The sequence below is a fragment of the Fukomys damarensis genome, unplaced genomic scaffold (assembly GCF_012274545.1).
Source record: "Fukomys damarensis isolate Sample0158 unplaced genomic scaffold, DMR_v1.0_HiC HiC_scaffold_16, whole genome shotgun sequence".
Taxonomy (NCBI): Eukaryota; Metazoa; Chordata; class Mammalia; order Rodentia; family Bathyergidae; genus Fukomys; species Fukomys damarensis.
The window spans coordinates 70,090,030-70,106,189 of record NW_022900928.1 but is presented as its reverse complement, the minus strand read 5'-3'; the positions used below and the strand labels follow the sequence as shown (position 1 = coordinate 70,106,189).

The window sequence follows — 16,160 nt, the reverse complement described above, 5'->3', positions numbered from 1 at the left end:
AATTCTCCAGTAGTTAATTTTAAATAGGGACGTATCCAATTTATATCCCCCAATAATTTTTGAAAATCATTCAAAGTTTTCAAATTATCTTTTCAAATCTGTAACTTTTGGGTAAATATTTTTCGAGGATATAGCTGATATCCCAAATATGAAAAAGGAGACTCCCATTGAATTTTTTCAGGAGCAATAACTAACCCATAATCATTTAAAACCTTTTGTAAATAAACAAATACAGTAAGCAATAATGATTCATCTTCATTTGCTAAGAGAATGTCATCCATATAATGTATCATATAAACAGAAGGATACCTTTGTCTAATACAGGAAAGAGCCTGCGCTACAAACTTTTGACATAGGGTAGGGCTATTTGCCATACCTTGAGGCAAAACTCTCCATTGGTACCTTTGCATAGGTTCCTGGAAATTAATAGAAGGGACACTAAAAGCAAATCGTTTACAATCTGTAGGGGCTAGAGGTATAGTATAAAAACAATCCTTTAAATCAATAACTATTTTAAAAGTATTTCTAGGTATTGCAGAGGCAAGGGGGAGACCAGGTTGTAATACTCCCATGATTTCCATAGTTTCATTAATCTTTCTTAAATCTTGCAATAGTCTCCATTTACCAGACTTTTTCTTTATAACAAAAATTGGTGAATTCCAAGGAGAGACAGACGGTTCAATGTGGCCTTTATCTAATTGTTCCTGCACTAACTGTTGGGCAGCTGTTAATTTCTCACTAGTTAAGGGCCATTGGTCAACCCAAACAGGTTTTTCATCTTTCCAGACTATTGGATCTGTATGGGGTGCAGGCATGTCAATGACCCCTAGGAAAAATATCCCAGGCCTTGTTTAGGAGGATGAGCTGACGGAGTCACAGGAAATTGAATTCCTTGGCCTTCCTTTCCTAAACCAACATTAGGCAAAAATCCTTGATCAAACATTTGATTAGAGACCTTTTGATTAGGGCTATATAAATAAACTCCCATTTGTTGCATGACATCCCTTCCCCATAGATTAACCAGGAGGCCAGGAATAACATATGGTTGAAAAGTCCCACAGTGTCCTTCTAAATCACTCCAATTTAATATATCAGTACTTTGTTTAGGATTTCTACTTTGACCAATGCCTTGTAATTGAGAGACAGTCTCCTGCAAAGGCCATGTAGAAGGCCACTGGTCAGCAGTTATAACAGAGACATCAGCACCAGTATCTAATAACCCAATAAAAGATTTTCCTTGAATTAACAGTTTTATCTCTGGCCTATTGGCTCCAATAGATTGCAACCAATAAACAACTGAGGACCCAAAGCCTTTATTCCCTCTAATGGCTTTTTTATATTTTCCTGAAGTAACTATCCTGGGTAAAAGAACCAATTGAGCTATATGCTGTTCAGGCTGAATAACAGAAATTTGAGAAGGAGAACAAACCATAATTTTAATTTCTCCAGTACAATCCTCATCGATAATTCCTGGGGAAATTATGAGTCCTTTCATGGTGGAGGAACTTCTACCCAATAAAAGACCTAGGGTACCCCTGGGTAACGGCCCAAAAACTCTGGTGGGTGATGCTTGCGTTCCCATTTCAGGGGTTAGTACTGCATAGAAGGAGGAACTGAGGTCCAATCCTGCACTGCCTGGGGTGACTCGGAATAAGTCCTGAACGGATTTTTTGACTGAGGGAGGATCCAAGGGGTTGGATCCTGAAATGCCCCAAAAGTTTGATACGGGGCATTTGAGGCTGGCCCTTCTGCCCATTTCCCGACTGCATAGGATTGCCCATAACATCCCTTTTAGATCTACATTCATTGGCCCAATGATTTCCTCTTTTACATCTAAGACATAAACCAGGTTCTTCAGAAGGTTTTGAAAAAGGTCTATTTTCTTTATGTTGTGGGCATTCTCGTATTAAATGTCCTGCCTGACCACAGCCAAAGCAATTTCCATTATTCCCCTTTTTTGGAGGGCCACTTCTATGTTGTTGACATAAGACCTCTTTTACAGTTTTTCCTTGTAAAGCTGCAGCCATGGCAAGGCCCTGAGTGTAAGAGGGACCTATATCAGCACACAAGTGAACATCATCTGATAAATCAGCCTTCTTTCTAAAAGGATGAAGGGCAGCTTGGCAAGCAGAATTAGCATTTTCATAGGCCAATTGTTTAACTAAGATAATTTCTGCTTCTGATTCTCCAATTATTCTACTAGCTGTTTGCTACAAACGATCTAAAAAATTTTGGAAGGGTTCATCGGGCCCTTGTCTGATTTTAGAAAGATCCTCTGTAGCCTGTCCAGAGGAAGATAATTTTCTCCAAGACGCTTTGGCAGCTGCATTAATTTGAGTACATACTCCTAGGGGAAAACCCAATTGCTGAGTAACATCAACATAAGGTCCCTCTCCTGCTAGCATCTCATAAGTTGCATTAAATTCTCCTTGCTGTCTATTCAGGTCTGCTATTCTCTGGCATTGTTCTGCATATTCAGACTTCCACAACAAATAATCTCCTCCAGCTAGGCAAGCCTTAGCAATCTGTTTCCAATCGAAAGGCGGCAAGGCATCAGTTGCAAGACAATCTAGCATGGCTAACGTAAAAGGGGCAGTCGGCCCATATTGGGTACAAGCCATTTTTAATTCTTTTAATTGTTTAAAATGGATGGGGGCGTGTTGTCGAACAAGGTTTCCCTGAGCATCCTGAGCCTCAAAAACTGGGCAGGCCAGAGAAAATGCAGATACATCCTCACCTTCTTTAAAGGCTTGTTGTAAACCCTGCTGAACTGGAGATTTAAGGAGTTGGGAGTTTACTTTCACAGTCTTCCAGCCTTCAGGAGGTCCTGAAGCCAAAGCAATTAAAGAAGGCTCCTTTTCTAACCGATTGTCACAAGGAGAAGGATCAAGATCTGCTATTGTACTAGTCTTGTTTTGAGGGGGTTTATGACTAGTCCATTGAGCTTCCATTTGTTTAGACAGATTTTCTATCATTTTTTCTATTTTTTCCATCACTTTTTCTATTTTTTCCATCCTGTCTTCTAACTGAACTTTTTGTGAATCCTTACTATGGGCTGCTGTCACTAAAGGCGGCCATACATTTTCATAATATTTAGCAGTTTCTACCTCAAAACCTAGAGGTTCCAGAGGAGCCGTCGGAATGATACTTTCACTTTCAATTTTACAATTATCATACTCAGGTTCCTCTACACTCAATAAACTTTTAAACATATATACAAAAGGCAAGCGACTGTTGCTAGCTCCCATTTTTAATATTTATAAGAAAACTCACCGCTCCTCTTTTTGCCTTCCTTTTGAAGGTCCTCTTTTTTCTTTTCGTCGAGATCTCCTTTTATTCTTTATCCAGCAGTGTCCTTCACTGAATCCCTCGAGACTCAGGTCCCTGTTCGGGTGCCACTTGTGGCGGTCTAGCCGTCACAACACTAATATGCCTGAGTTGGGGAGTGAGGATTGAGAAAGGAAAGAACACTCAAGCACGAGTGGAGATGAGGAGAAGTCTGATTTATGTCACAGAAACAGCTCCTTTTATAGGTTCACATCAACAGGAAGCTTTTAAGGGCACATAGCAACAGGAAACCAAGCAATTGCAATTGTTTTTATCTTTATGTAAAGACCGGATTTCCTGACTCTTACAGATAACATCAGATTTTCGGCTAACGAGTTTCCTGTTATGTCAGGGTCAAAGAATCAAAACAAGTTCAACAAACAGTTTCCTTGAAAAGTAGCAAATGTTGATGCCTTAATTATACAGGAAGAAGTTATTTTCCAAATGTCAAACTCCAGTGGGCCATGACTGGGCCCCGACAATACCACCATGCTTGCCTAAAAATAATAATTTTAAAAACTTAGCTGGTTTGTTGCGGCAGTACTTGTCCTCCCAGCACTCAGGAGGCTGAGATTAGGAGGTTATAAATTTGAGGCCAGTGTTCAAAAAAAAAACCAACAAAAACCAAGCCCAAGAAGCAAACAAACAGAAACCTAGTACCCTGTCCTAAAAAGCAGCCACACAGTGCATTTAGACATCATTATCCTACAGTCATCTCTTCCTGTCCTTGGAGGGATCTGTAAGTCTCCTTGGATACCAAAATCTGTAAGTGCTCAAGTCCCTCCTTTAAAGTGGGGCTGCATTCGCATAGACGCACATCCTCCTGCATACTTTTTAAACCATTGCCTGCAACACCTAAACACCTAATACAGCATACGTGCCTAAGTAGTTGTTACCCTGTATTATTTGAGAGATAACAACAAGTTTAAAAGCCTGTACATGTTCAAAACAGGAGGTTCCCCTTTTTTTATGTCTTTTTTTTTTTTTTTTTTAATGGTACTAGAGCTCTCACCCAGGAACTCTGCACTGCACTATATCCCCAGCACTTTTTTATTTTTTTATTTTGAGACAGAGTATTGGAAAGTAGCTAAATTGCCATATTGGGTGTGAACTTGTTGTAATCCTCCTGCCCAAGCCTCCTATATTGCTTGGATTGCAAATGTGTATCATCAAGCTGGATCTCTGTCTGTCTGTCTGTCTTCCTTTCTTTGTGGTTGTTATTTTTGTTTTATTTTGTTTTTAAGACAGAGTCTCATTGTGTAGCCCGGCTGGGCTTAACTGTGGATCCTCCTGCCTCAGCCTCTAAGTGCTGGGATTGTAGGCGAGTGCCCAGCCTTTTGAGTATCTCCGATGGTCAGTTAGTTGAATTCATGGATATGTTACCCCACCTTAGTCATGAAATGCCTGCTGGCCTCTCTGAATTTCTCCCCTGCCCTAATCTTGCTTATATTTAAAGATGCCTGCAGACGGAGGTTCCCCTTCCAGGTGAAACTGGCTGAAACTAAGATGGCCACCAACGTGACCACTAAACAACCTCTACCTCCATTACCACCGCATCTGCATGTTAAATGGCACCCACCCCTAGTGCGATGACTGTTGACTATTCCGTGACAAGGACTAGGAAGAGCTTTGAAAGGAGGGATAGAGCTTGCCCGAATTCCCAGAAAGACTCCACCAATTCCCAGAAAAGAGGTAAACATCCCTCTTTCTCACTTCCATTACCCTTTCTCGAATTCGCAATCCTTTGGCCTCAGCCTCTCAAGTGCTGGGATTACAGCCTGCATCACTGTGCCTTTCACTGCCTGTTCTTGGCTAAGAATAAAAGTCTTCTTTGCTGTTTGGTTGGCACTTGGTCTTGTTATTGGTTCCACAATTCTCAGGGGGAGAAAGGACCTGTGTTGGGGTCAGGCATTGGTAACAGATCTAAAGAGCTGTACTTAAAGGCGAGTCTGTTTTCAGGCAAAAATCTACAGCCAGACATGGTGGTGCATGCCTGTAATCCCAGCACTCGGGGGCCAGCCTGAACTACAAAGGGAGACCCTACCTCAACACCCTCCACAATGCAAACTCTCCTACTAGAATGACTACTGCTGTTTGAATTGGAAAAGTAAAACTCTGAAAACTTGAGTGTATGCACAGATAAAACAGATAAAAGTGGCACTATCTTCATATGTCTGCTGTGACTGTTTCATTAAATGATGGAGGTCAAATTCAGCACAGAGCCTGGCACACTGAATACTTACAGACTTCAAAACAGCAACAGCATAGAAGAGGATGTCAAATCATGATAATGTTAACTGAGGTACAGAAAATAAAATGAGTGACTAGGAAAGCATGTAGGAAAAAGGGTGCTTTAGTTAGGCTTGGCAGGTAATGCCAGCAGTGAGGTGATCATGTGTGTGTGTGTGTGTGTGTGTGTGTGTGTGTGTGTGTTACTGGGGATCATACCCAGGGCCTTCACACTGAGTGACATCCCCTGCCCCCTTTTTCTATTTTTTATTTTGAGGCAGGGTCTCACTAAATTGTCTAGGTGAGATTTGAACTTGGAATTCTTCTGCCTCAGCCTTCATAAAAGCTGAGATTACAAGCATGCACCACTATGCTCAGGTGCAAAAAGACTTTTTAAAAAATGCTACAGAAAGGGATGTGAAGATTACAATGAGATAATATATAAAAGTGCAACGAGACTGTAACATCCTACAGAAGGTGAGCTAGCACATCACTCCATTTATCCTGAAATAAGCGATTGCATTCCTTCCTTCCTTCACAGTTCCTTTATCTTCTTCTTGCTGGCTGGTGCACGATTGCATAAGTCTGGCTGTGAGCCTGTACCTGGATGGCTGTTGGCATAGACTCTCTCCTGTGGGGTTTCCCGGCCATAGTCATTGTCTCCCAGCGCTCCTGGGAAGTTTGCAGGATTGTTGCCTTGGTTCAGATGAGGAAATTAAGAGCCACCTTTAAGGATGTGCCTGAGATCAGCCCTATTATACACATTGCCATTGGCTATCTCCATTGCTGGTGAAAACACCTTGAGGGCAAGATGTTATTTATAAGGGCTCTTGGGGATGTGCATTGAAGTGTTCTCTTCTCCTCACTAAAGTCTCCAGAACATAGAGCTTGTAGCCCACACCACAAGAATGAAGACAAGTTGGGCCCAGCCAGGCTGGCTTTCCTCCCCAGGAAACATCTAGTGTGAATCTGGCCTCTTGGGCCTGAGGGGACAGTATGCAACCGCCATTCCAAAAAGCAAATATATTCTTTGAGACCTGTGTCAGCTGTGTGACCAGAAAGTATGACACAGGGCATAAAGTACGTGACCTGACAGTATGACACTAGTACTTTTCCTCGTTTGCAAGTCCAAAGGTTCAGATCAGGGTGAGGGGCTGGTGCCCTGCAGTTAAAGCACTGGGTCTGGCGTTCACCTCGGGTTCTGTTCTCTTTCTGCAGTGGGACTGTGGGGGAGGCACTTAACAACTTGCCCTCAGATTCTCACCTAGGAAATGGAGAGGACTCTACTGAAAAAAGAGTAATGGAAGAAAAATGAAATGTGTTGTATCCTGCAGTGTACACACTTGAGTGGTATCCTTGGGGGTTTTCTGGAAAGGACTAGAAGGCAAGAGGGTGGGTGAGAGCTCCAGAGGGGCACATCCTGGTGCATTTTGCCCAGGAAATGCTCATCTTCACCTGTCTGCATTTGCAGCCATTTCCACTGTATGGACGGATTTGCCGTTGGATGGACCCACCAGTGCCCGGCAGCCTTCAGGCCGTCCACTGCCTGGCAAGCCAGTTTCTCCTGTCCTCTCAACTGGAAGGTACCAGACGGATGAGACAGTGTGTGCTCCATCGCAGACAGCTTACTTGAAATGAGGCTCAGTTGGAGGAAGGAGGAGGTGGGAAGAAAGAAGGCAGGGACACAGAAGGGAGGCTGGTTTCCCCTTGTTGACCCCAGCCTTAGCCTCCGTACTATTCATCTTAACTCCTGTCCCCAGCCCAGACTCTGATCTTGAATTGCCCAGGGCTCCTCGTCCTTCATTTTCTTCAACTCCTTTTTCCTCAGCTCAGTTACACTTAGGCAGTGCAGACCTAAAAGAGAGATGGAGGAATAATAATGTCTGAGGCTTTTTAACACCACATTGTAGTGTACAGAGTTTGTCCATGTCTGTGGCCCCACAAGCCTTCCGAGAAGCTCCGGTCTCCCATTTTCCAAGTGGGAGCTGCGGTGTGGTTAGCTCACCTGGTTGATTCACAGCCATATGGCTTGGATGCACTAGATCTGGGCCTGGACCCTAAGGTCCAAATCTTGGGCCTTTCTCCAGCTTATAGGGGGCAAAGGAATGCTTCTCAGAGGAAATCTGCACCTTAGCAGAAGTAGAATAAGAATTATCTATGAAATATCAGAACAGTTGTAGATACATTAACCCATCTATGAGCCATGCCCAATCCAAACTTCAGTTTTTGTATTTCAAGGAAACTCAGGACCACACTGTTGGTGAAAAAAAATCACATGACATCTCTTGGTGCTCACGTCACTCAAGGAAATATGTAGAAACTTGTAGTGAGGTTAAATGAAGTTGTCTGTCTTTCACATTTGGCCCATTCAGAGAATAAGGTGTTCAGAGACTCATGAAACCCCGTGTGTTCATGCCTTCCTTTCTCAAAGATAAAAGGACAGAACTGGAAACTGTCACCGTTTGACTTGGAACCCACTAGAGCAAATGTGAGTTCAATTATCCACATCAGTCCACTTTAGGGTAGGCTTTATTTTTATACCTTTACTAAGACTATTAGAATATGACTCCAAAAAAAAGAAAAGAAAAAGAATATAACTCCAGAGCCTGGAATATTATTAATATTAAAAGGACTGTTATGCTATCAATTGAATTAGAATGGGCTTGCAGATAACAGTGTATTCACAGAAGAATGTTACGCTAAGGATGATGGTAAGGAAACTAAAACAGTCAAAATGTCACCCACCATCTGATCTCTCTTTGGAGGATGAGACATCTGATTTTAATTGCAGGACAAATGCTTTGGATAACATCTTGCTTACCTGGATCTTCAAGCCCATCCTTGAGAAAATGTTTAACTTATTTTCTGTTCTTGAGAATAAAACCTTAAAAACACCCCAGTGTCTTTTCTTTGACCCTTTACCTGGCCCAGTCACTACTTCTACCATGAAACCATATCTAACTTTCCTTCTAGCAGTGCTGCAAGACTCTCTTGTCTGAGCCCCAATTTACTTTCTTTAGACCCTCGCAGGAGGCCGCAGGAGATGAGCATTGCATCCTGTGCATCACCCCTCTGGTGAACTGAACTGAAATGTTGCTTCAGGGTCTGGACCCCAGGCTGCACCCACCGCACCTGCGTCCTGATCTAGAAAGCCCCATAGCTGTCAGTGGCTCATCAGCACATTAGCAAACCCATCACATAACTGCTGCTCTGGAACAGGAACCTAAGGATCCACAAAGGTGAGCTTTGGGAGGCTCAGGGACCAAGGTGGAGTCCCTCCGAGAGCAAGGCAGTGCCAGGGACCATGGAAAATATGGGTCCGAGAAAGATTCATGACAGTCTTTATTCATATGCTGAACTGTAGGCAAAGTACGCTTTCTAAATCCTTAAATGTAAACATAGTCATGACTTTCTCAAGCTAAAAACACTTCCTAGGTGTCTTCCCCTGCCTTCAGGATAAAGTCAAAGCTCAAGGCTCTCCTCACGGCAGTGTGTTTTCCTCTACAACCTCAAGTCTCACAGCTCCACCTCCCCAGTCCCCAAGAATGCACAGCCTGGGCTCCAGGTCAGTAGACAAGGAGTGTATACCACCTGGTCCTCAACATATGCTCCTGAAGGCCACAGGTGAATGGGCAGCTCCGGTGTAGTGAGAGCAGTGCCAAGTAGTGAAGTTCTAGGTGTTATGATGACTCATAGAAAGGACACCTAGTAGTCAGAAGATAGAGAAGCCTTCCTGAAAGGAGTGACATGCAAGTAGCACTAGATGATCACAGGAGATCCTGTGGGTTAAAGGCAGTGTTTCAGTAAACAGAACAGAAGTGCAAGTGCGGGAGACAAATATGAACCCAACCTCCAAAAAACAAAGGGAAAGGGCTTTTGATGGCATCCTGAGTGCCACAGTATGGACCTGAAATGTCCCCTGAGGCCCATGTGATGAAGGTTTAGTCCTCAGCTCTGTGCTGTTGGGGGTGATGGATATTTTAAGAGGTAAGGGTGGATAGAAGGACCTGCGGTCACTGGGGGTGAGCCCCAAAGGAGACAGGGATCCTGGCCTCTTTTCTCTCTTTTATCCCCAGACATAAAGTGAATGGGCTTCCTCCATCACTCACTTCTGCCATGATGCACTGCCCCTCCATGGGCCCCCAAACAGGGCCAAGTGACCATGGACTTAAACCTCATAAAACCCTGAGGCAAAATAAGGATTTCTTCTTGGAGTGGGGTGGCTTATTGGGGCTTGGCCCAGGACCTTCACATTGAGCTATAGTCTAAGCCCTTTCTAAAATTTCTTATGTTAATCCAGGGCCTTGCTAAGTGGATAAGTTGCCTAGACCAGGCTCAAACTTATGATCCCCCTGCTGCAGACTCCCAGAGTGCTGAGAACCTTTCTTATTTTTAAATCGATTATCTCATTGTGTTATAGTGATGGGAGGCTGACTAACACAGTGAGACTCCCCAGGCTGGTTGTGGCAGTGTGTGCCTGTCATCCCAACACTCAGAGACTGTGTGCAGCAGGAGGACTGTGAGTTTGAAGACAGCCTGGTTACATAGAAAGACTCTATCAAAAAAAAAAAAAAAAAAAAAAAGGCATGAAACTAGAGGCAGATAGGATACAAATCTTGCTAAAGCTTTCTAAGCGTTTCCAGAGTTTAGCCTGTTTCTTGAGGACTGTAGCAAACTAGTGAGATGTATTAGGCTTAAATTCAGTGAACAAAAAATTAAGAGGAGAGAAAGACATACAGAGGGACTAAGTGACAGAGAAATGAGTCGCGAGAACACCAAAGTGTATTAGCCTCACTTAGTCAACACACATTTGTTCAAAGCAGTTGTGCAAAGCTGTGACACCTGGGAGGAAATACACAGGAAAGAACAACCAGCACTCCCACAATTCTTTTTTTGGGGGGGCACTGGGGATCATACTCACGACCCTGCCCTTGTGAGACAGGTAGCGGAACCACTGAGACAAATCCGCGGCCCTCTCACAATTCTTACTTAACAACCTCAGAATCTTCAGGCGTGGTAATACACACTTGAAATCACAGCATTCTGGGAGACTGAGGCAGGAGGATAGCAAATTTGATCCCAGCCCAGGCCACTTAGTGACTTAGCAAGACCAAGACCCAGTCTCAAAATAAAAAGTAAGGAAAAATAAAAAGTAAGGACTGGGGAGGTAGCTCTGTGTAAAGACCCTGGGTTCAGCCTCTAGTACCACACTAAATAAATAAATAAGTACTGAAAAGAGGGCGATTCAGCTTACTGCAGTCCCCAGTACTGGAAAAGCAAAGGCATTTTGGGTTGATATCCTCACTCTCACTCTCCTGTCATGAGAGCACACGACACTCACTTTGTGCCTTCAGCCATGTGGGGATGAAGGCAGAGTCCCCTATCAGATGCCAGGAGCCAGCGTCTTGGTCAGATGCCAGGAGCCAGCACCTTGATTTAGGACTTCCCAGTGTCCAGAACCATGAGAGTAAATTTCTGTATTTTATAGATTGTCCAGCCTTGTGCATTTTGCTACAGCAACACATGTGCACTAAGTCAGGCCCTGAAAGCCACCTGAAGAATTTGAATTTTTTTTTTCTGATACTGGGGACTTTACCCAGAGCCTTCACATTGAGCTGAATCTTTAACTCCTTTTTATTTTTTATTTTGAGACAGAGTCTTGCTAAGTCACTAAGTTGCCCAAGCTTGAACTTGAGATTCTCCTGCCTCAGCCTCTCAGAGAACTGGAATTATAGGTGTGCAACACCACACCTGGCTCAAAGAGTTTGGATTTGAATGAAAAAATAATGAGAAGCATGGACTGTTTTTCAGATCGTCTTTCCTCTCATCCATGAAAACCATCTACTTTCTGTCTCTCCATCACTTCTCAGTCTTTTGGCTTAGAGCAAGTGTACTTTCTGTCTCTTGAATTTGTCTACACTAAAGACTTCATATAAGTGAAATCATACCCTATCCTTTTGTGTCTGGTTTATTTCACTTAGCATAATGTCTTTAAGGTCAGACCATGTTTTAGCACATTGTAGGATTTCCTCGCTTTTTAAGGTGGCTACAACTCCACTGTATGTTTATGCCGCATTTGATTCATCCACTCACTGATGGACATCTGAGTTATTCCTTTCAGCTACTGTGAGCCATGTGGGAATAAACAGGAGTGACAAGTACCTCTTCAAGGCCTTGCTTTCAGTTCTTTGAAGTCTATACTGAATGTGGGATTGCTAGATCATATGTCGATTTTATCAAATTTCATAACTTTACCCTAATGTGAATCTTAACACATTCTGAGTGCTTGAATGATTTCATTATTATATAAAAGAGTTCTCTCACTCCAGTTCAATCTATTTTTTCAGTCAAGAAATATTAAGTCCTCATATTTTTCTAAGCACTGGGTATACAGCAGTAGACCAAAGAGAGAGTCCTTCCTACAAATTTGAACCCTAACTGAATATTTACTTATTGTAAGAAGTTACTATTATCTTTTTAACTTTAATGGTATTGTGGTTATGTTTTCAAAGGAATTTTTCAGAGTTGAGAGTTTTTAGACACACATACTAAAAGATTTATGTATAAGCTATTGAGATATGTGGGACTTGCTTTAAAATAGCCCAGTGGGAACTGGGCAGGGTGGTGCATGCTTGTAATCCTAGCTACTTGGAAAGCTGAGGCAGGAGGGTCGCAGGTTTGAGACCAGTTGAGGCAAATTAGTGAGACTGCCTAAAAATAGGAGAGGTGTTAGGGGGCATAGCTCAGGGGCAGAGCTCTTGCCTAGCATGCACAAGGCCCTGGCTCCAATCCCCAGCATGGTGGGTTGGCGGGTGCCCAGTGGGATGGTGGTGTAGATGAAACAGGAGTCAGTGATTGTTATCTGAGGGAGGACTGTGAGGAGATTCACTGTGCTGCTCTTTGTACTTTAGTGTATGAATAATATTTTCAGTAATGAAATGCAGTTGTGGTGGCACACACCTATAGTCCTAGCACTTTCAGAGACCGAGGAAGGAGGATCACAGCTTGGGCTCAGCACAGCAATTTAGCAACTGTGGTGGATTAACAAATGGTAATGCCCAGCTGAACTGAATCAGCGTGGTTTGGGTGTGGAAGAGCCACCTGAGGATTGTTGCCAATAGCCATAAAAAGAAAACTGGTGGGGAAGATCAGGGGTTATTGATTTTCTAGAAGCTTGCTGTGGTTGGTTTTCCTGATGCGAACTTGGCTGTTCTCGGTGGAGAAGAGCTTGGGGTCTTGCTGTCACTGGGAATGGCTGCTGTTCTGGTCAGGGGAGCTCTGATCCTCACCATGAGAGTCACTTCCTGGTTCCAACGTAGATCCCTCAGCCTGGACACACAAATCCTTCATCCCATTCCATCAGTGTAGGTTTTCTGGCTTCCACCACCTCGATACTGACAAGCGTGAGGCCTTGCCATGGGCTCTAGGCCACTGGCTGGTCCCATGGAAGACCCTGCTTTGGACTCTAAGATCTTAGCTGGACTTGTGTGGGACACTGTGGTGGGATCCAGGCCCTTGGCCAGATTCTTTGGGTCTGTAGTGTGTGGTTAATCTCTTGTACTCCTAAGAATTTGGGTTTTTGAGTAAATATCATAAAATAATCCTATAAACTATGTGTCCTGTATCAAATATATTCCCTTGCCAAAACCCTGATGGCACAAGCAACCCAGTGACCCTCTCTCAAAATAAAAATGTTAGAAAGGGCTGGGGATACAACTCAGGGCAAAAGCCTTTGATTTAATACCCAGTATAATAAGAAGGGGAAAAAAAAAGTGAAGAAAGAGATGTCTTTCCCTTGTGGAGTTTACTTTTTAGTGTTGGAATTTGTGCTTATGATGACAACACATCAAAGTAAGGCAAAGCGATGCCACAGTGCCCGAAGGAACGGGCCTGAGTGGCAGGTTAGATGAGCGTGAGCCAGGAGACTGAGCTCCTGCCCTGGCCCCAAACCACAGGCATCCTGGATCCCACAGAGCCAGCTTGGCACAGACTGTGTCTTAGAAGTGGATGTTTCTGGACTATCCCGAGTATGTCTAAGTGCATAATTAATTTGCAGTTGCTCATCAGCAAGTATGCAATAAAGTATTCATTTTTTTAGACTTATGAGGTCTATCATTAAAAATAACTCATTGTGCCCAGCGTGATAGCACAGGCCTGTAATCCCAGCACTTGGGAAGCTGAGGCAGGAGGTTCACATAAGTGTGAGGCCAGCCTGAACTGCATAGTAACGTCCTGTCTCAAGAATCCACAACCAAAAAAAAACAAAACCCCTCTGAAAATTTGAAAAGTGTTACTTGTTAATTACACAATGTGACAATTACTTTAAAAACAAAGAGCGCACCACACCCAAAATCAAAATAATTAAGTTATAAGCAAGTGAAAAACACAATGATCAGATTCACCTCTGTAAAGCTACTGGTTTCAGGAAAACAAACTAGTGCCACTAAATTAACATGCTTGATCTCATACAGGTACTTAATTTAAAAATACAAAGTAGAAGGTAGGGTTTTTTTAGTATTATGGTAGTATGAGAACCATAGAGAAAGACATTCATAAACTAGTTTGCATACACTTTTTTTTTCATTGAGTTTATTGGTACTTTTAAAGTATGCAGTACTGTTACATTCATCATTGGGATCTTGTACCTTTACATGACAGATCTTGGTTCTCATTTTTCCCCATTCCCCTGCCCTCCCTTCATCCCCTCTACCCTCCCCTACTTACAAAGACTTTGTTTCCATTTTTTTCTTTTCTCAAATTTTTTCTTTTCTGCATATACTTTAAAAAGTTATAATGAAATGAATTACATCAGCCTTGCGGGGGGTCCATTGACTTGTCTTCTCTTTAAATTGTGCTCATTCATTTCTGAAGGAAAACTCTGGTATAAAGTATACATTGTTTTCAGGGATGTAGGAGGACCCATTTTGATTTCGATGTGGAAACCCAGGTAGAAAACTGTTTGAATAATATGTTGGCAGGGCAGTTGGATATGAAAAATTAGATTACAGAGCTATCGTGGGAGTAAATCCCTTCTGGAGGACTTTCTGGAGGTATGGGAAGTGAATGAGAAATATTTGAGCCTGTGGACAAAGAATATAGCCATGCCATCCTCAGATACTGGTTATTCAAGAAGAGAAGCTAATTTAGGGCAAGAAGAGCTATGCTGCATTTGAAAAACAAAACTAGCATGGCAAGTAACCGGAAGTGTGAAGCAGGATCTCGGGGGACATCACTTCTTGCCTTCACACTAGTCGTTCATTCCACTAATACACTTGGCCCTGTGGTCCGCTGTGCCCTGCACACCCTAGATAGGGCTGGGTAGGAAAGGTGCAACTGAGCCCCGAGCAAGGCTACTTCTCCAGACCAGAGGTTCAGACAGGGCTTCCTGAGCTCCAAACTGGAAAGCACCGGCCCGCAGAAACCAGGGCCACGTGGGGTGAGCAAAGGGACCCAGAGCATTCCTTCCCTGCTCCAGCCAAAGGGAGCTGCTGGCCTGACACGCAGCCTGGATTTGTGAGTTGTTACTTAAAGTCTGCAGTTCGGACTACAACCAGTAAACAACCAACCTCCCAGAAGAAAAAAAAGTTTCCGGTTTGGAAATGTGAGGCCATCTGTTTCTCATTCCATTCCCCTCTGTGCTGGATTTCTTCTTTTCGCTCTGCTCTCCCTCTAGCCCCCTAGAATGTACTGCTCAGTGTCCCACCTAGGGACCTTATTTGACTACAGTCACTTTAAGGAGAATGCTAGGTTTGTTACTGGGATTAAACTGGGAAATTCCTTGTTTCCATTCAGAATGGGTATCTTGGATTTACTTAAATTTTTTTCCTCCATGAAAATTCTGTACTTAAGCTAAATAAACAGTAGTAAGTACAATCACATCTGATTAAACCAAATGTCATTTTGTTGCCGGCGTTACAATATCACATTTTAATTTCCTGTTAACAGACACATGTAAATCTAGCCACAGGATACATGTTGACTTCTCCATCAGCTGAGGTTAAAACTGCAACTGCCAGGCTATAGTGGAGGTAGCTACAAGGTTGCCCGCCAGCTTCTCTCCTGGGGTACAGGAGTCTCTTTAGAAACTGTCTCTAAGTTGCTTCAGTCTGATGTTACAGGTCCCTCTTGTGTTGGTTGCTAATATTGCCTTGCTTCTGTTCCTAGAGCTAGGAGGTTTGGCTCTGAATTGAGTTCATCGGTGTTGTCAGTGTCTTCCTTCCCTCCCAGCTGCGACCTCACCATCAAGGTTACTACCATCGCCTCCATCACCATCATCCTCACCATCGCCACGGAGTGTGCGTGCAGTGAGTCCCAGTGGAAAGCAGTGTAGGATATCTCAAATCCTGTGTGTTGGCACTGGATAGATCTGCAGTCATTGATTCGTCTTGTGGCACTGAGGACTGAACCTGAGGACTTCACACCAGGCTACACTTTCAGCAGCTCCTTTTTAATTTATTTTGTTTAAATTTTGGGACTGACTCTCCATAAATTATAAATTTTCCAGTCTCCCAGAGTGCTGAGATTACAGGTGTGTGCACGTGTGCACGCACGTGTGTGTGTGTGTGTGTGTGTGTGTGTGTGTGTGTCTGAGAGACTATTCTGGC

The 16,160-nt window shown here is 43.3% G+C and overlaps 1 protein-coding gene across 1 annotated transcript; it reads right to left on the bottom strand.

Annotated features, from left to right (window-relative positions):
• Positions 1-1,573: 1,573 nt before the first annotated feature.
• Positions 1,574-3,014, bottom strand: LOC117286265 (endogenous retrovirus group K member 24 Gag polyprotein-like). The gene is given in 2 exon segments (XM_033763951.1): positions 1,574-1,731; positions 1,734-3,014. Coding segments are annotated over 2 exon segments (1,422 nt in total). The 3' UTR covers positions 1,574-1,590.
• Between the last annotated feature and the right edge of the window lie 13,146 nt (positions 3,015-16,160).